Below are 21741 nucleotides of genomic sequence, written 5' to 3'. Positions count from 1 at the left end.
CAAATTAATGGGTTAACTGTTCTGACAAAGAAATGCTTAGAAAGTTAATGTCTAAAACTGATAAAATTAATTGCTTCAGGGGATGGCTCCTAATTTTATTTTCCTATAGTAGTTATTTTTGGATATTATTTTCACTTCTACCTGCAGGAGATTATATTCACATATTATTTATAAAAGCTTTGATAAACAAGCCTGGACTTTCTGTATTAATTGCTGTTTGGACAAAAAAGAACCTGGCAGCACCTCCTGAGTTTTCCCTGATGTAACCAACACAGCTGTCTCCTACAGGCCATGCTGCCTGCTGAACAGCACATCCTATCTGTTCATAGATTGCTTGGAGTGTGGCCCTGCATTCCAATGAAACCATCTCCTCTGAAAATGCATCTGTTTTCCCATCAGGGACACCACAAGCTATTCAATTATGGCATTTTTTTTCCAGTTATGTTTATGAATGGTAAAACCTCAGATTGATTCAACATTTAAAGCATCTCTAAGTAGTGATGGTTAAAACTAGAAGTGCACTCACCACAAATATTTGTGTTTAAACGGGTACATAAAAACAACCACCAGTGACAAAATTGGAAAGAATTCCCTTTATCTCACCTGCCACTGCATAATCCCTCAGCAGGCATTCATACCCCCAAGGCTTAAGCTCAATGAACCAAACTATGAAAAATTCACAAGTTGCTTTTTAAAGCAAGTACATAGTCCAGTAAATAGGGTTACTAGAAATTCTTCCCACACTGCTGAAGAACCTAGACTTCTTCTCCATTAATATTAATTGGAAACTCAGTTTCTGCACTTTCTGACATGTTTACTTGCAATTTTACTGGTTTGTTCTATGAAAAGGAAAAAAGATGGGACAGAAGGTCTGAAATGTTTTGTTACTGCTGTCAGAACATTTGAAATGCTTCTGTTGAATACAAACCCTTATGCTGTCATTCAGACCACATTCCCTTTGTGAGACAATACCAGGCTGCTGCACCACTACGTGACAGTGATCAGAAGCATTGCTATATACCCAGCTTGTGAGGACTGAGAAATAAGAGCAGCCAAGTGCTATGAAACTGCTACCTTATAGCAAAATCTGCCTTTTAACAAACAATACCACCAGAAATCTGCTTATCCTGATAAAATATTCTCTTACAGTTTTTGCTGGGCTGTTTGAAAAACATCAAAAGTGACAAAATATAATGTAGTAAGTATTTATGACATGAAAAAATTTACTTTTGCATTGTGGTTTTAAACCAACATAAATCTCAAACATCAGTCCCAACTGTACCTGCCACAGAAAACTGGTGAATTAAAATAACCCTGAAGTTGTCACTACCAAAAGGTCCTGAAATTTCCCCCAATTTATTGGCAGACTCTAGGCAGGCTGATTGTAGCCTGGCTGATTTCCCTCATCTGCTCTTGTCTCTGTCAGCATAGGTTCCTCATTAGAAATAAAATGGGGAGATACAAACATTAAAATGCTTTATTTACTGAAGGACTCTCAAATTGCATTATTGTATTCTTCAGTAACATAGATTCCTACAGTTTAGAAAATGCTTATTTTTTTAATGCCACAGAAAAAGCCTGGTTATCTCATAGACTTTTCTTCTGGTTATATATATATATATATATATATATATATATATATATATATATATATATATTTCTACTATTGTTTCCTAAGTTTTCCCATAATCAAGCCTTTGGGTATATTTCTAAAACATCACTAAAAATCATAGCATGCTGGCAGAAATCAATAGAGCAAATAAATCAAGAAATCCTAACTTTTACAGCTGCTATTTAATACAGAACAAAGAAACCTTAATGCTTTCCTCAATTCTTCTAACCAAATAGCTAATGCAAAGGCAAGGAATATGCTTTCATTTAAAAAACCCTCCTTTCATTGAATTTAATTTCTATGCGTCAGCCAGTACCAGGGAAATGCCACCACCTGAAGAGGAGATATGTAAAGGTAAGCTTATAGATCTCTATAGCTGATCCTATCCAATTTCCACTGGGAGCTGCTAGATTTGGAGATATCCTCTTTGTATTTATTTGCATTTTTTAATAATTTTCAAGGAAGGGAACTTAAGCTCTTGCACTAACATTTGTTCTACCAAACAAATCACTTAAGCTCCTTGGGCAATGCATGTGTGAGTGACTCATGACTTCTCATCAGAGATTCATTACAAAGCTGGACAGCTGCCTTACATGAGAGAGTATCAGATGGATGGGGGACTTCTCCCACCAAGCCATATGGGAGATGCACAGTAGGTTGGTGAATAAAATCAGAAGTATCTATTTTTTATGTGATACTTGTAAAAATCAGATGCAGATCTACCCTTGATCATCTTATGTTTATCCAAATATCCATCCGGGGACAACATACACATGGCAATAGCAATAAGCCATGATGGCATTGATTCTAATTTGTGAGAAACAAACTGAAGTTTGTGAAGGACTTGCTGGAAATCTAAAAGGTCATTCTAAATTAAAATTTCAAAACATAAGATGACCCAGAAGAAATGAACTGTGAAAATTGTGATCTGGCATGATCTTGTATTCACCTCTCTCTTTTAACTGAAAATGAATCAAAAATCATCCTCAAAAAAAAAAAAAAAAACAGTTTCCATTTTCCTCTACTATCTCTAAACATAGATTACCACAGGAAAAGTCACATACTCACATTCCACAAAAACCTCAGTGCTGCTAAATGACAACTACCCTGCTATTTGAAAACACACATATCACAGTACAAACTCGCCAAAATATGGATTTCTTCTCAATGAGAAAAGCAGCAGAGAGAGAACTCACTATTTTGCCAAGCAAACATTTGTTTATTTGACTGCTTTATCTGTTGAAGAACAGAAACACTGTCTCATCATGTGTCTGTCTTTACAGAATCCAGTTTAGCAAAACTCATCATCTCAGATGACTGAGCGCAGCTGTTGTGACCTGGTCAGCTCAGCTGGCAATGAATGTTTATTTAGATTTATAACAACAAAATACAGATAAGCAAGAGTCAAGGACACCAGGTAATGCACCCACAAACAAAAATACAGAAAAATATAGCAGGAAGTTCTGCAATTTTATATATGCAAATGTATGCATATCTATGTACGTCCAATATACATTTGGATAATATATGTGTGTGTGTGTACAAAGTTGTAGAATTTCCTGCTGTATTTTTCTTCAGTATGTATATTGCCCATATGTGTGTGTACATGTACTCATGCATCTATGCATGTGACTACGCAGAAGAATATAGAGAATGTAATTAAACCTTGTAACTAATTGAGAAAAAGAAATCTAGCCACCTCTGCTTTTCTCCTTCAAAAACCCATGTCTGTTCAAGTGCTCTTGTGGAGAACCTTGCTCTCCAATATGACTTGAATATTCATAAAATGGAAATTGCTAATTATATAGCAGGATGTGGGTCCGTATGGAAAATGGTTATGTCCTTAATTTCTCAAAAAAACAAGACTCATTCAAGGAACAACTAGAACTCATCCACTAAGCACTCTACTACCTGGGAGTTTTGCATCTCATCCCCTTACCTCTCATAATGCTTCTGCTATGCTGGGCAAATTTCCCCAAACTCAAATTGTAAAGACTTGAGGGCATTGGACTTATTCCTCAAACAATTACTAGATTACAGTTATTGAAGCTTCTCTGAAATTTCACTTCCACTTCACGGAGTGGAGAAAGCAGATGTAATGATACAAGTTTTCTCCCTTCCCTTTTACAGAGTGAGCTTTGTGTACATTCTCTGGGGCAGCAATTTGCTAAGAAACACTGACTCTTGGCAGTTTTTTAGCAATCAGACTGGCCAATAACAAAATAGTGTTTTAGCATGAATAGACAAGCTTGACAGAAAGATCTATCAGGTGTTCAGCCCATGCTGCTGTACAAATGAGAAAATGACTGGAATATTAATTGCCTTTAAACAGAAGTAATTACTCATTTTTGTAAGACTACTAGCAGGCAGAAAAAGATAGCTAGAATAGAATATTATGAAAAATGTTTCATTTTTCTGGCTTTAACTGTGCATTTGAGGACAAAAGACCAAATCCACTTCCTAGGCATCTCTTCTTCCTTTCCTTGCTGAATGGTATCTTACAGCTTTTACTTTGCAATGTGAATGTGAAAAAGGGAATGGATTTGATGCTTAACTACGGGAATCCCAATTTCAATTTTGCTATTTTATATCCTCTATTTGGGATCTGTTAGGCTCTGCCAGTTTTGAAGCAAATGACATGCTGAATATTTTTCAGACAAAATATTTTTGAAAGATTCATGCACATATCAATTCATGTACATCCTAGAAACATCGAAGGCACTATCTCCTTGAATTCATCTGCGTGAATGACATTACATGGGTTTGAAGCTACTTAGACAATAAATTTAAATAAAGCTTAGCTGCACAATTACATTGTGAAAAAGTCAGTATTTTGCTATTCCACATAAATTTATTCACAAACCACATTCCAATATGTATAAACATTCTAAAATGTAGGTTTTGTATTACATTTTCTAGTCATCTGCCCACCTTATATTTTCAGTATTTTAAATGGACATGCAGCAAACTTTTTCTGAAGAAAAGTTAATGTATGCTGCTCAACTAGGCTACAGTCTATTTCAAAAGAAGCAGAATGTAGTTGATTAGAATACCAGGATTTGCCTACCATTTACCAAAAGGCATTTTTTAATGCACTGCATCAACAGAACTAGAAAGGAATGCCAAGAGTTTATGCCACAGTAAAACAGAGTTTATTCCTTACAGTTACCTGGCTGTCATTTTAGCACCATTTCATGTCAGCTGAATGGCTCCTTTCAGCAAACAATCTATCTAGTGGAAAAGAGGAGATACTCTCGGCCTATCGCTTCTTCAGGATCTTAGTTTCACAAGTGAAAACCTTTCCTTATCCATATTTCTAAGAGGATTGCTCTCAAGAATGAAGTTTATTGGCACAGCATCACTGTAATGCATGTCTGCCTTATTCACTATGATTTATGATTTTTCATGCTGTTTTTAATTGCAGAAATCTTGAACACTGCTTCCTCCCAAGACTAATTTGGAAAAGCTATGAATCATCTGATATGATATTGTTCTTTGTAAGCGTAATTCTATCCATCTGTTTGGCTAGAGAATTAATCCACATGCTTGCCTTTTATTTCATCAGTAGCATCAAATAGAAAATTATTGTATAGATTTATGAATATTACCAAATAGGTGGATATGCTAATATAGATACAATTTGACAGCTTTCTTAAGGTTACACAATGTCTTTCTTTCGTAAGATGGAAGTGCTATAAGTATATGTTGGATGTTATCTAGTTCAAGCACACCACTGCTCTTAGAAACTTTTGTATTGGCAGGATAATCTTCATAAGGAAATGATTTTTAGACTACCCAAACAAATAGTTCTGCTACAGGACAGGGTTTTTGTTCTGAAAAATTAAGTTTGACAACAAGAACAGACTGTTAAGGTCCCACTCTTTTGTTAGGCTAGAACATACCTGGCATGCTGATGGATGACTGTGATTGAGGTCCCACTGGGAAGATACTATGTCAACAGACTTTTCAGCCATATTAAGCAAATTCATCCAGCCTTGGAAAAGAGACAAATGGGATGGTGCACTGTCTGAATAGTTGATCCCTTCAGGAATATTTTCCACAAGAGCAACCCTGAGAATAGATAAGGAAAAAAATAACCACTTAACAAAAACACTTTTCTTTATCAGAAGGCTCCAAACTGTAAAGAACTTCAGATTTGGGGCCTGGGGTTCAACATCTGCTCCCAGAGGCTCTCAGCAGTTTGCCATCCTGTAACTCTCTCTGAAGCATCTGACCATCATGCTCCACACTTCCCAGAACAATGAAGTGCAGAAGTGACCTATTGCTAATGCAGCAAAGCCAATCAAGATTTCAAAACTCTGCAAAATTAGCTTACACAGGGGAAAGGTTACTTCCTACAACAAAGTAAGTGGGAACCAGTCCTTAAGGTGAGCATGAGAAGAATGAAACAATCTCCTCTTGCTTTGCCACTCTCATCTCTGAATATATTTTATTCTCTCTAAAGAATGTGGCAAGATGTACACTCCCTGGCATTCTCTTATGTCTGCTTTTACAGCTGACATTTGATTACATTGACATCTCTAAATATGAATTCTCCCAACTGCTCTGAGCTACCCAATTTTTCTGCTTTTGTTTACCTGTGTAAGGCTCTAACTGAGACCCAGTGGTTAAAGAAAGAATTATGACCTTTTAGTTTCTTGCTCTTTTTGGAAAGCTCTTTGATCTTACTGTCTACAGTATTCAAAACATTTTCAAATTAGAGTACACAAATTCATATGGATACAATCACACCCAGGAAGCCAAACAAGCATTGTAGCAAGCTGTCAGCTTAAAGCATGCTCCTCTGCTTCAGAGAAATGATGTGTTTCATTCAGCACCTCACTGATAGATTTCCTTAAATTGCAGCAGGTAAAGCTTCTTTCTACACTCAGCAGAGGAATTTTAAAATAAAATAAAGTCAAACAACTTCTTCAATTCTGTCTTTAGGTAAAGAGAAAAAATTTTCATATAAATGCCTCCAACAGCTGCCACTTTTACTGTGAATGATACAAACCAGATGCAGGAAAGCTGTAATAGGAACTTGGAGAACACTGTTATATACAAGTACATCAAGCATTTCCACACTGGTTTTGTACTTGTCAATAGTGTTAATTATCAACTCTAGTAATATGAATATAATTTGTAAACTTTAAGTAAATCATTATTACAAAATTTTAGGGTAAAAGAGATTTGTACATGTTTTGACTCTTAGAAAAACAGATTAGTGCAGTATATACTATTAATTCAGTTCATCCTAGAGGGTTCACATGGAAACTTTTAGAGCTATTTCAGAATATCAAGCATGCTTGTAAAGTAAACCCATTAAAAGACTGAAGATTGGTACTCTTAAACAATGTTAAGAAAACCCAGCAAGAATTTTGAATAAAGTAAACCCATGGTGATTATCACACTCAATCTCCTGGCCTGGCAAAAAAATCCCACCACCCAAACTAGAACAGGCACAGCTCCTCCTGTATGTTCTTTATTCCCCCAAATCTGTCAAACAACTTAGGTATCACTAAGCTGCAATTACCAATGACACTCTCCACAATTTACTATGAACACACTATTCTATTTATTAACATTTAACTTATCTACATTGCAGTAATGGAGTTGGAAATTAGCAAATAAGCTGTAAAATGCTAAAAACACAACTAGATTTTTAAATGTCTTTAAAGTATATTTTATTCTAAAACATTCTACCTACCTTGTTTACAAACTTCCTGAAATAACTAGTGCTCTAAAAATCGACTACTCTTTTTAAAACATTTAAAAATAAACTATTTTACTCTAACACTCAGATGTTTAGGCTTACTTTTGCCAATAATCCTGTTACAGAACTTCATAAAACTTTGGTTAGATCCCTTGAAAGCCTGGCTTGTTCTTTTTCAGTAGTTAGAATTACAAATCATATTGCACGAGCTCTTAGGATGCCCATGTTTCCAGAACTTTTTTATGGAGAGTTGTAGGACGGCCACCTTCAAACAGGAAGAAATTGAAGCTGAGAAGATAAAGTGATCTCTACAAGGTCATGAAACTGACCTCATAATCTAGTTGCAAAGATCAGAAATGAATGCATCTCTTTCTGAAATCTTCCATCCCCAACTCAATCACATCTAGATACAGTAAAGAGTTATTCTGAATATGCTTCAAATACATTCTTAATACCAAATAATTTTTCAAAAATAAAATTATGTCAAATGCGGTTCTGATTTAGCTAGATTTTAAAAGTGCGCATAACTCCCTTGAACAAACAGTGACCAAAATTTTCCAACATTAGAATATTGCCTGACATACACTGTTTTCTAGTGGAACCCATGCAAATCAATTACACAGGAGCCTACGAAATAACTGACAGAACTGAATCTGTCACAGTCACTTCCAGTGGCTGTTAGTAGTGTTTCATATAGGCTGTACTGAACTCGTCTCACTGGAAAACATTAGCTTAACTTCCACTTATCCTGTCTCTTTCTCTGGCAAGTTGAGTGCCACCAAAAACCTAACCCTGCCACAGCAGGCCTAAGATGATCTGGAGGTCATGTAGCTCAATCCTCCTTGCCAAATGAGGGCCAATCCAGCAGGTTGATCAGGACACTATCCAGTCAGGTTTTTGCATATTTCCAGTATCTTCAAACCCAAAACTCATCATATTTGAGATGACAGACCTGACCCAGCCAAACACATACATGTTTATATCTGACTTCACACAATTTAGGTGTGCATTAAGCTATAATGCAGGAAGAGTTGCGGGTCATTGCTGTTCACATACATTTTGTAACAGATACCATCAAGATATGCACAAAAGTTGGGCTCTTCCTCATTTGTCATGGGTTAAAACTTTTTACTTTTTCAAAGAAAGTAGCAAGGAAAATTTACTGGGCAATAAGGAATTCAACTCCTCCTAAAAGGGCCCTTGCCAAGGACAAGGTGCCTCTTGCCAAGGAAATTTGTCCTGACTATTGGAATAAACTTGCTCTTCACTGGGAGAACATCTCCCAACTTCTAAATCTGCGTAGCATTCAGTAGGCTGTGGGACCAGCACTAAATATCACACATGACTGCACAGCTCCTGCCATTGTATAATTTGGGTTTGGTTGTCCAGTAGAAGCCAAATGCATTCCAGTTAACAAAACTGTTATTCAGAACAGACACTATCTGGTAATATTTTTCCTACTCTTCCGTTTTACCAAATAGCAAGTACAGGGAAGTGGTCACAGCAGCAAGCCTGAGTCCAAGAAGGGTTTGGACAATGTTCTCAGGTACGTGATGTGATTCCTGAGATGTCCTGTGCAGGGCCAGGATCTGGACTCAATGATCCTGATGGGGCCCTTCCAACTCATCATATTCTATGATTCTACTTTCTGTTCTTTAGCAAAAATGAAAGGAAAAAAAAAAAGAAGAAAAAAAAAAAGACATTTCATTTAGCTAGGGCACTAGTTAAAACATTGTTTTCAGAGTGCATATTTCTCTTTAATAAAGAATTGATTCTGCCATAAAATTCCAATGTTTAAACCCAACACCAAGCTCAGAAGTAATACAAAAAGCCAACCACCAAGTTTTTATACTAAGTGATTTTGCCTTTGTGATATTCTCTTTTTGTTTGGCACAATAGCAAAGTTCCAATGCTTAGTCAAGATGAGTTTCATTAAAACTTCTGTGCAAAAATTTGAGTTTGCAAGCCCCAATTCCATCAATAAAAGCTAAATTTAGCTTTCATTTTTGTTTCAATATGATCCACAAAGAGATTCTTTAAATACAGTATTACAAAAACTTCTAGGAGAGAAAGTCACTCACAGACCTTGAGGAAAGTTAGACATAGTGACATAATTTATTCTGCAAAAATGGCATATTAACGAAGCAAAACACAAATATACCATGGTGATTAAAACAGATTTTTCCTATCCTCAAAATCATTAGCAGATAACCTTACACCTGTTGAATGAAGATGTCCTTCCCCTCTCTGATTCCCTAGTGCTCTATTTCATCTGATAATGCCAACATAGGCTTGTCTCTTCAGTTTTACAGTTGAATATCCTTAAAAGTACCTCACACAGACTGAGAAAGTAATGTTACACAATTTCTGTGAAGTTAGACAGAGAGACAAGGGTCAGAGTGAGATCCAAGCTCCTCTTAGCTTAAAGAAATGGGGCAATAGAATGGTATTTAATGCCTACCAGAGAATAGACCATGACCTCAATAATAAGACTCTTCTGAGCTCAGCTATGACTTGCATTTAGCAATTCCAAGTGAATTCTATATGCGGTTAAGGATTCTTGTTCATCTTTGACAGTTCTTTGGTCAGAAAGCAAGAAGGTTTGTTTCTGATGTCACACCAATTTGTTCCTCAGAAGGAAACAGTGGTTCTTAATTTAGCACATGGGCTAATTGAAGTAGAGAGGGTTAGGACAGTGAAAACAGACAGATGCTTTGTGTTTATCTCTTGAAAAAATCTGGGGCTATTGGTAGAAATTTATAGCTCTGTTGAAAAATTTAGATCTGACAATTCTACTATTAAAAAAGGAATATTTTTTTTTGATGGTTCATACCATATTAAAACAATAAACTCTGGAACATTATTTACTCTGGTTTGTCTCAATCCACAGTCATCCACTAAAGAAAACCCAGGTCATATGCACTTAAGCATCTCTACTTCATCTGAATTTACTCACCATTAAAGGGAAGAAACTTAGTAAGAAAATACTGCAATGACTTATATGAGACAATAAAGAAACAAAAGATGAGAAAAGGCTTTGACATAAGGCTGCTCTGTTTCAGACAAGGGAGAGAAAAAAAAGGAAGATAACTGAGAAAGGGATGTGAGTTCTGCCCCGACATTATGGTCCTATTTAAAGATACCCTCTTGTGACCCCTTTTTCTTTCTTAACCCAGAAGCCCTGGAATCACCATTCCCTGGCCTGAAGGACCTCATCTATTCACAGAGCTCCAGTTCAGCTTATAACACCAGAATCTTAATGTTTATTCCAAACCTACCATCTTTCTCAGTCTTTCACCATGTCTCTTTTATACCCTCCACATCCTTCTTCATAACATCCCTTCTACCACTATTCCCCATCAGATCTAATCATTAGCTGTCATCCTGGCCAAGAGCACCTCCTCTTCAGTTCTCAACTGAACCACAGCTCCAGCTCTTGATTCTGAAAGAGATTAAGAAATCCCCTTCTAGACAGGGTACAGTTAAAATTTCAAAAACATTCAAAACAAACACTGTTTTCTGGGTTCACAGAGAAAATAGCCTAAAAAAATAGGGAAAGTATAGTACAATTGTATTTGGATATTCTACTTAAAGACGATGGTAATGATCTGGAAGATCAAGTGCAATAAGTCTGCTTTGAGATCAGAACTGAAGTATAAAGATATCCAGTATATTTGGATAATTACATGATGTATCCAGTAATGAAAAATCAAACTGGGCATTGCATGTAGTATTTACTTTTTAATTTATTACATCTAATTCTTCCAGGATGAGAAGTTACAAAATGTGTTATCACATACTTATGCTATGAATTTCAATTTTAAATAAAATACGTTTGACCCATTATAAGGAATTCAAAACAGAACACCAGAGCTAAAAGTGAAATGCAAAGCAGCTAAGATTGAATTTACAAAGGACTGTGAGTGCAAGCTCAGTACTCAAAAGCACCTGAACTATTTGCATCTGAGAACACATCATAAGTACTCTAATAGTCCCAACTGGCGAGGCACATGTTTGTGTGTTTGTGCATGTTTGTATGTGTGCAAGTGCCTGAGTACATGCACAGTATGAAAGCTCTTTGATGGCATTTACTTGTCTGCTTTTTGAACTTTAGTCATGAAGACCTTGATGTCCAGAGACAAAATCTTGAGATGGTGAATGCTTGGTTCAAGACTATTCTTTGAATTAGATCTGCAGCGAATGAGGATAAATTCAGGTTTATGATATTAAATATATTCTTCTGCAGACATGCAAAGTACAAAGTTTCATTTGAACATTTCCAAGTATGTGGCAGAGCAGACTAATGTTTAAAATGAAAGGCTGTTCTGCCTTAAGCCAAAGAGAACACACTGGTCCTGGTTTTCTGCTCTCCATCACAGGAATGAGTCAGTGACTCCTCACTCACACTGCTCACACGGGCTAGCATGGTACCAGGGCACCCTGACATAAGAAAGGATCCCAGCACTTTACAAGTGACTGGACACAGAAGACACAAGCCTCTTCAGCCAAGTGAGTGACTTGATACTTTTAAATATGCAGCTGCAGAAAGTGGCTGTGGCACAAGAGTGGGAATAAAAAGCCCTTCCAACTTCAAGTACTCACTGAAGTCCAGCCTTAAGAACACCAGTTAATTCCTGTAATTAGAACTTATACTTTTCCCCTTCTACAGCTGCCTCTTCTTTGCACTTGCTTTCTTTTCATTTTTTTCTTACTGGTCCACAGAAGCAATTGAAGTATCATAACTATATTTCAAAACATATTTTAACTCCTCACCACTTAGGCCTTTTTATATTGTTTGTAATCAAGTTGAAGATCACTTTGTTACTGCTATTCCCACATAATTGTTTTTGTGCCCACTCATCACGATGTCTGGAAGACAAATACAGCATGCAGACACACACAGCACATCCATTAATCTTGGCGGATTTTATGTCCCATATTCTCGGTTGGTACAATATAGAAAATAAGATTTTCAGTCAGCACTTATGTCAGTGGAACAATATTGGTTTTTACCACGTAAAGGTTAGACTCAATTCTGTAGCTCTATAGAACAAATAACTAGAAGCACTCCCAGAATACCTCTTCTCTTTGGATTGTCCCATGGATTCTTTGGTACAAAAAGGATGATACCCTCCCTCTGATACCACCATCTTCAGAACAGTGCACCAATAATAAAGTCCTTCTGTGATGAATAACACAATAGCTGTGTTGTAACACACCATAAGCACAAAAGTTTTAAAAGAAGGATCCACTATACAAATTCACCAGGTCATCCAAGGTTTAAACCTGTGAATGATTTCTAATTAAACACATTTTAGGTGATAAAATGAAGTTTTCACAGTTGCATTTCAGATGCAGCTTTCAGTACCTGAAGGCAAAACTGTATGCAAAAAAGGGAAAGAATTGACCAGATGTTTCACAATGTCACTCCACCCTACTGGGGACAATATTTCCCTGGAGTCAAAGCAAATCTGAACCTTATTTGGAAATTCAATCTAGTCTGCCAAGATCATTTTAATACTGGAACCAAGATAGCAGTCAAATAAAGTATCAAATGAAAAAGGAGCACAAGAAAGAATGAATAGCAAACATTAAAGATCTCCATTTATTTTACTGACATGACTGATACTTGACTCAGTTAAAAAAAACACATGAAAAAGTACAATGAGCACAGAGCCTTAAGTAGCCTTAGGACTTTTCATATGATTTGTGCAGATTTAGGATTTCTCGTGAATTATGTAGAACAGTCCACTCAATACTGACTTTTTTCCCTACACTTTCACATATCCAGGTACATACCAAAATAATCCTTACCAACTGCCCTTTGCTCTCTAAATGTTGACACAAGGATGTTGAAATACGATTGTTGTTTCCATTGAATAAAAATATTTAGCATCACTAGAATTCAATAAAAAAACCCTCATAGAAGAAGAAAAAAAAGATTAGAGTCTAATTGAAAGGGATTAACAAAATACATATAGAGACCCTTTTGGAATAAAATACTGTGTGGTTTTGCTTCAGGTTTCTAGCTCTGTTATGCCTGAACCATAGCATTAGCATTCCTGTCTAAGAATAGCTAAATAAATTCGATATTTTAAAATTATTTCAAAAGAAAATTAACTTGTCTGATTGCTGAAGTCTAAGTATACAAGCAAAATAAATCTGAGACCTAGTAATCACTAATAAGTATTAAGAGCTGAGACTCTGAAATTTCTAACTGGTAGAATTATCATCATAAGAATGCAGAAAACCAAAGAAGTCTTTAGTTTGCTGAACTGACTTGTAATTTATTGAGAAGACAGGATGTAGAGTTTAGTCTTCTAGACTACAGTCTGGCATTTCTCACCCATTCAGTAAAAGAAGTTTTTTCACAGGTCCTGAACATACATATTTCAGAAAAATTTATCCCATTTATATGTAACCATTTATATATATACAGATCAACAGGTAAAGACCTAGTATACCAGAACATATAAATATTTTATGGAATAATTATAAATACTGCATTGTTTATGACTTGGATAGAATTTTTTGACACCAGCTAAGGAAAATTACATTATGGAGCTGAGCAGTCAAGCCATCAAACCAGAAACACGTATAGCTACATTAAATAAAGACAAGTGTAAAAATATAATACAGCTAAAACCTATATGATAGAGATCTAGAGTTGATCTTAATTTCAATTCTGTATATAAATTTATGAAGAATAAATTTAATAGCTGAAATCAACAACAGATTAACAACAGATTTAGTTAAGGCTGGTTTGACTGGAAAATCACTACACTATTCCAATGCTATGCTTTATTGTCCCAGCTTTCCCATCTTCATCTATGAGAATCAGTGCCTTATTCCACGAGGGAAGAATTACTTGTCATAGTGGCAACAAGTGCTGCAATAGTGACAACTACATTTGAATTTCCAAGACACAGAATGGATTTCCATTTTAGGAAACATTCAGGTGTGGTGTCTAATTATTTAACTTCAGGTGAAATCTTGCAGGAACTGATGAGCACTTGATCATTACTACCTAAATCCAGCCTGTGTTGGCAGTTCTTGAAGCCCCACTGTGCTGTTTAATCAGTAATCAGAGCTGAAGCATACCACAACTTTCATACTTTATCTAAAAGTTCAGCACAAAGATAAGTACATTTACTAAACATCATAATGAAAAGTGGAATGTTTGATAAGGCCACAAGAAATGTCAAAAAGACATTATTTGAACCAAACTGGTACAGACATCATCACACTTTCCCCATGTTCTGATGGAAGTTGACCTTTCAAAATTCATCAAATCAATAGAAAAGGCAGCATACACCACATTTCTAGATAGATTTATGCAATTCTTTGGTTGCTGTCAGAGCTTTGATTTGTGCCCTTTTAAAATGGAATTATGCCTATATTTTCATCAGAAAAAAATTCTTAAAGTTCAAGTAAATCTTACTTTACAATCTCCTGATTGAATTACTTGAATTTTTTTTTTCAAATGAAACACCAAGGCACTTTTATGTCAAAGAAAGCAACAGGATCTCTAGACACTAATCATCATTCATTTCAGAGCATGCTGTAGCTGAATTTCACATACAAGAAGGCACAATACAGAGGTCAAACATTGCCGTGTTCTGCTCATGGCTCTCTTTATGCACAACAGATATAAGCCTTGGGGATATGTGTGAAATCTATTTAATGGACACAGACTAAGAACAGAAACTGCCATCTGTTCCTTGTGTATATTTGGGCTTTCTGTAAGAGACTTCCATTAGGCTATTGTTAGGCTATGATGAATCATGACAAGAAGCTCTAAAATTTGTCTGTGATACACTCCTCATCACATCTAAAACGTGCTACAAAACTCTTCAGCACCTTATCACGTGCCAAAATAACTTCCTTTCAGACTGTGATTTCACAACAGTGTTTAAAAACAACAGAGGGAAAACAGCACGCATTTTGATCTTATTAAAAAAATTCATCGCCAATAAAGGCTGTCATATCAAAGTTTGCATATGACTGAAATATTTTGGGATTACAACAGCACTTCAGGAGCTCAGATCTGCTCTGTCAAACTTCAAGTAGCTTAACCAGCTTCTCTATGACTATTTCATTCTTTAGCTCCCATATCAATTCCCTCATTTTTATCTCCAGATGCTTATTCATTCCAGCTCCTTGTGGAGCACTTTCTGAGAGGAAACAAAAGCAATTTCTCTCGTGGTTATCCTTCATTGTGATGATGTTTTATACAATGAAATTTAAACTTTGTTGGTATGTGCTCAAAATGCAGCCCTTGAATGAACTGTTCATTCTTGTGAGATTTTCTTTCTTGGTGCTGAGAAAAGAAATGCTGGGAGGAAGCCAGAATGGAATCAGCAAAGTCCTTTTGTGGGGATCATTGGGTTTTCTAAAGACAGAAGACCTACTCTTGTATATTTTTACTGGCCATTCTCTGCATCACAAAAGTGTGTTCCAACCATGTGCCATCTTTTTTTTTTCCACCATCTTTTGCTCTAGATATGCTCTGTTTTGAATTCCACCACTCTCCCCTTGCCTTCCTCTTCCATGTATTAAAGCCTAGATGACCTCTGTTGTTTTGCTCCATCTAGTTAGTCTTCCTCTCAATAGATTTCTTCCAAATTATTTAATTGGCAGAAAACATAATACTGTTGCTAAATCTTCAGGACAAATCTGTGCATTCTATTCTGTTTCTCCACCATATCTGGTTTGTCCAGGTAGACTGAAAGCTCTTATTAGTGGCATTTCTTGTTACTCAAGCAGTAGTGACAAAGTAGGATTAATTTTTGGCAAATTCCTAGGAATTACTACATTAGAAAGAAGCAGCATGGGCCTCTGAAAAACTCTGCTAACAATAAACATTACCCAGGGACATACTTTAAAATACTGCTACCTAAATTGTCATCATTCAATTCAAGATGCCTCATGCAAGTCTAATCTGGCTTACAGTTTCGGGTGACAGTTTTTTGTGTATGGCTTTTTCTTTGTTTTGTTTTGGTTTTTTTAAGAGTGTTTACAGATAACTTGGCAGCTTCCTAATTACAAAAAGCACAGTAGTAACAACTAACACTTCTAATAACTATTTCTAATGATAACACTTAGGAAGTTTCCTGCAACCTTCCTTTAGCTGCAGCAAAGACAAAACCAGATACATCACTTTAAAAATGGAACCTGTGGACAGTGTGTAAGACCTTAAGTAGGCATTCCAAATTCAAATGGAGAAGGTTTCCTTGTTGGGATCTGTGATATTTAGATGCTCCCGAGATTGTAGAAAGTCTCTGTCTTTCAGCCCCACTGCCAAAGAAGGAATCGTAAATCATCTGTGCTGGTTTTCAAGGTTGTTTATTCTTTCTTATCTAAAATATTTTCTTTCTGACCTGCAGCAGGTCTGTCTTGCAAGACAGCGTGCGGGGCTCTGCCCCTCAGTGGGATGTTACAAACATTATATACTAGAAACTACGTGCGCTATATTTACAATAATGTGCCAATATCTGTCACTCATGCTGAACAGTGTGTCCCCAGCCTAAACCAATAGAAAAATGCCAACACCACAGTGAAACATGGAGGGCATGAAGAAGAAGAAAAAGGACAAGGCACACCCAATTTCCTCCATCTTGCCTCCTTTGAACCCCCTATCTAGAATCCTAAAATTCTACTTTTGCACCTGTGCCACACTAATTACTACTTATATCAAACACTCAGCGCTTGTAATTCATCCTGAAATACTGAAAAATCTTTTGCATGGACAGAAATCAGAGACAGTGTCTCTCAGGGCTCTGTACAGGGGGGCTCCTGACCCCTTGCCAGGGTCCCAGACCTTCCAGAGCAGCCAGAGGGATGCCCTGGATTCCCACATTTCCTGGGTGATCAAGTCTCTCTCCTTGCTACTTCAGGCAATGTTTCATATGTTTTTATTCTTACATTATTACAGAATTCCAGAATATTCTGAGTTGTTAGGGATTCACAAGGACCATCAAGTCCAACTCTTTAAGTGAATGGCCTCTACAGGGATTGAATCCATGACCTTGGCATCCAGATGAGGAAAAGATAATAGGACAAGCAAGAGTGTTTACCACCACTTGTCATACTGGAATATTTTTATCTTGCTGCTTTCCTAGGCAGAAACCTGCCTCATCTGATATCCTTTTACCTGCTCTAGCTTTTATCCTCAATAACTGAGATCCCACCCTGTAATTTCTCTCTCCTGTGCTCTTTTCATGGATGACAATAATTTCCCTTTTTAGCTTTTACCCCACACAGCCAAGTGCTTTTAGCATCTTTCTTATTAAAGCAACTTCTTGTCGCTGTTGAGGCAGGGACGGGAATAAAGAGACTATCTTCAGAAGGCAAAGAATGAACTTTATTAACATGTAGCGTTCCTCTTTTATAGCCAGGATCGCTAAGGTGAAATATGATTGGTCTCAAAATGAAAACCTTTCAGACCATTGGTGCACTATGAATAGCACACTGTGGAAGAACATATCCATAAACAATATGAACAGAAAGAGAGAGATAATAATTGTTTGAATTCTTTCTCCTAACTTTCCCAGGCTAGGCCTGGAAAAATTCTCTCTCTTTTCTCTCTGACTGAACTGAGAATATCCACAACATTTCAATTCCAGAACCTTCTCCTACTAAGCATGGGTTCAACTTCCTTGACTGATGGTCACTTACACACAATATTCCAGATTAAAACTATCAGGCTTAGGTTTTTTTTTTTTTTAAGCAGAAGATATAATTTACAAACACTACCTGGGGAAGCACAAAATTTCAAATAACCTATTCCAAAGAGACCAGACTTTCATCACAACAGATGAAAGAATTTTTCTTGACTTAATCATAAATTATAATGGGCAAATTATAATGAGTAAATTAAAGCAATACAGATGGGATGTAGAAAATTCACTTGCAACAGCAAATGAGATGTATGAGGATGATTAGCTAAATTATTACAGAACAAAACCAACTGTAAGACAAGAAAGGTAGATACATAAAACCAAAAATAAAACTTATTTTAAAAGAACTTCAATAGGAACACTAGCAGTAAAGCAGAAATATTCCCTAACATACTCTAGTCCAGCATTAGTGTTTATAAATTAATTCAGACATTCAAAACTAAAAATCTCTACATAAAAAATAGGTTCAAGATCAGAGAAACACAAAATGTCCTATTATGTTGCCTAATACAAAGTGATTAGATATGAAACCATCTTACCTTGATTCAAAAAGAGAAAAAACCTTCACATTTATTGGTTACTCATTACTCAGGCTAATCCTTCTCCTATAAAACCCCTCAGTATTATTTAATTTTGCAGTTTCCGTTATTTTGTGGACCTAAAGTTTCTCAGTTAACACAACTAAAGGCAAGTTCATCAGGACTGCCTGCAGTACCCAAAGAGACTAAACTACCACTCATTCTCTTATTCTGTCTCTAATACTTATCATAAGCTGTGTGTTGTAACATCTTTTAGTAAACAATTTATCCAGGCCTACTCAAATAATAGATTGACAAGTCTATATTGCTGAAATTTTACTTTCCCGCTTTAAGATAGAAACATCAGATGAAAACTCAACTTTTGGAGACAAGAGTTGCCTTGCTCCATGCCAATCTTCTCAGGAGCTACATTCACACTAGCATAATTCCTCTGGTGGATGCTTTAGAGATATAATGAAAAGTTATTACATCCAACACTCACCAGTTTAAGACTAAGTTCTGTCAGATATAGATAGTGTCATTCCTGGTTTCGTGCAGTATCTAACATATCCTGGACAAGAATACATTGCACACCGTATTAGGACTATGTCAAGATAGAAAGATAGATGAAACGACAGATAAAAACAACAGGTTACAATTAGACTAATTTGTTGTTCCTAGGCCTTACTGCTAAAAACACCAGGAGCCTCAACAAATAACCTACAATTTAGAGTAGATGCCTACCACCTTATCACACAATCTTTTGAAGCTACTTACCTAGTCTACCACTATGAAGAAGCTGTTTTGGAAAGAGGATATTGATCTGAAGACTTCACATCTCTGCTCCCCAATCCAATGGAAACTCATGGCTTAGAAGGAGCAGTGGCGTTTGATTCTGTGAGCTGGTACTTCAGTTATAACTGACTATAAATATTTTAATAATATCTGTCCTGAAGGAAGAGTTTTGATGACTCTTTTTAATCAAACTATGCATATCAATGGAGATGCTATGGCAGGAATAATGTCTCTGTCCCTTGGTCTCAGTGACTACCAGTAAATAACACAAATTACTGATAACCTGCACAGCACCTTCAAAACAAAGCCCTCCTTACTGATGCTCCAAAGACAGAAATGGAGACAAAACCACAGAGAACAAGAAACTCTAAAAAACTTTATAGTAATGGTGATGGGAGAAAGAAAAATGGTAACACAGTATCACCTTTTTGTCTCTCCTATTTGTCCATTGGCAAACAAAAACTTCTCAGAAAAGTGATAGGTTTCTTCAATCCCTCCCAGGTACAAGCCAACTGTTTATGGAAACTGTTCACAGATCCCTCATGTGTCCCTCACCTGAGGAGGCAGATGTGAGATTATGATGAAGCAAAACAAAATCCAGGCTCCCTAAAGTGAATATCAAAATGCCTAACACTTCATTTGGAACAGAATTTAGCTCCAACTTACTCATTTTAAATAATCTCCAGGAAATATACATAAAGAATTCTGTAGTAGTTCACTTTTCAAATCCATTAACTGTCTGTTTGATCTCATTAATAATCAACTTTAGTTAATTCTGGCCCAGCAATTTTATGTGCCTCATGATTTTATGCATACAAAAAAAAAAGAATAAATAATTAGTATGTAGAAGGATTACAAATGTTCAGTTTGCAAGGAATTAAAGTTGCAAATGAATGCTTTTAACAATCTAGTTTAAATGGTTATTGATAATCAAAAGCATTGCAGAAAAAAAGCCATTTGAGGCTGTATAATATCTGGTGTAAGGGAAAGGATCCACTTAGGAGTAGCCTCATCAGTGGGCCCACACACACAACACATAAAATTTAATAAATCACACACTTTCTCTTTACACAGCTGCTCATTCTGTGAACTCTGTCCTGTGAACTCTGCATTATTTCCTACCCACAGTTTCCAAAGACAGCACAACACACACAGCTGGCTATACCCCTGATATGGTGATTAAGAGACCTGTACAAAGAAAAACTTACAGCTCATTTCTTGTGCTTTCCATCTACTGCTCACTCTCTAAAGACAGGCACACATATCCTCAACTGGTAAGGTTATGAGCTCAGTGGTGTGAGCTCTGCTTGGTTTTATCTGAGCATATCTCCCAGATCGGTAATTACCCAGAGGAATATTTTAATTGTGAAACCCAATTTTGCTGAAGGACAAGATGGAGAACTCTGCTAAAAAGGCAGCAGTGTTAGAAATGCAGAGTACAAGAAAACTTGCCTGGTTGGGTGGTTGGGGTACATATTTCATTAGAGCAATTTTGCAATTGTTTTAATAGATTAAAAAAAAAAAAAAAAAAAAAAAGAAAACCAACATAGATTATGTTCTGCGCTTCAGCCCCTAATTTCTGCAAAATTTGCATTTCAGTACACAAGGTGTGGCTTGGCTAAAATAGACCCAACACTAGCCAAGGCAACGGCGGTAACACCTCCAGTTAAGAAGTGGGGCAAAAACTATTGTGCAAGAGCAATTACCGCTGGAGAGAGGAGTGAGAATATGTGAGAGAAACAGCCTTGCAGACACCGGTGTCACTGGAGATGAAGTGGGAGGAGGTGCTCCAAGTGCCACAGGTAAGATTCCCATGCAGCCCATGATGAGGCAGCTGACCCCCTGCAGCCCAGCATAGGGGTGGAGGGGGACAGCTTAGGTGCAGGAGGACCTTAGGGAAAAGCAGGTGGATGTGCCTGAAGGAGGCTGTTACCCTGTGGAGTAGGCTCCTTGCATGACCTGTGAACCTGAGGAAAGAGGAGCTCCACACTGGAGCAGATTTGCTGGCAGGACTTATGACCCCACAGGACCCACACTGGAGCAGGGGAAGATGTGGGGAGTCCTCCCCTTGAGGAAGAATGAATGGCAGAGATAACGTGGGATCAGCTGGCCACAGCCCTTTACCATTCTCAAGCACCACTGGGGAGAAGGAGGTAGAGAACCTGGGAGTCAAGATGAGCCTGAGAAGAAGGGAGGGGTGGGGGAAAGGTGTTCTTAAAATTTCGGTTTGATTACTTTGATTTGATTGGTGATAAATTAAACTGATTCCCCCAAGTAGGGTCAGTTTTGCCCATGACAGTAACCTGAGAGTGATCTCTCCCTGCCCTTATCTTCCCCATGAGTATTACATTCCCTCTCAGCCACCCACCTGAGTAGACAAGTGATAAGGTAGCCTTGGTGGGCACCTGGAATCCAGCCAAGGCA

The 21741-nt window shown here is 36.9% G+C and overlaps 1 protein-coding gene across 7 annotated transcripts in view; it reads right to left on the bottom strand.

Moving 5' to 3' along the window:
- PLD5 (phospholipase D family member 5) overlaps nucleotides 1-21741 on the bottom strand; it is a 164541-nt gene that overhangs the window by 52660 nt on the left and 90140 nt on the right. For 4 of the 7 annotated variants that reach the window (XM_068185418.1, XM_068185419.1, XM_068185420.1 and 1 more), the window contains one exon: nucleotides 5515-5683. The exons of 1 other annotated variant lie outside the window; for it this stretch is intronic. In XM_068185418.1, the coding sequence (XP_068041519.1) occupies nucleotides 5515-5683 (169 nt within the window). Of the gene's footprint in view, nucleotides 1-603; nucleotides 908-5514; nucleotides 5684-21741 lie in introns of those variants that run through there. 2 more of the 7 variants (XM_068185425.1, XM_068185422.1) reach the window with 2 other exon arrangements.

This window comes from Anomalospiza imberbis, chromosome 3, assembly GCF_031753505.1.
Source record: "Anomalospiza imberbis isolate Cuckoo-Finch-1a 21T00152 chromosome 3, ASM3175350v1, whole genome shotgun sequence".
In the NCBI taxonomy this organism is placed as follows: domain Eukaryota; kingdom Metazoa; phylum Chordata; class Aves; order Passeriformes; family Viduidae; genus Anomalospiza; species Anomalospiza imberbis.
The sequence above is the reverse complement of the archived record's forward strand: the minus strand, read 5'-3'. Positions and strand labels throughout refer to the sequence as shown.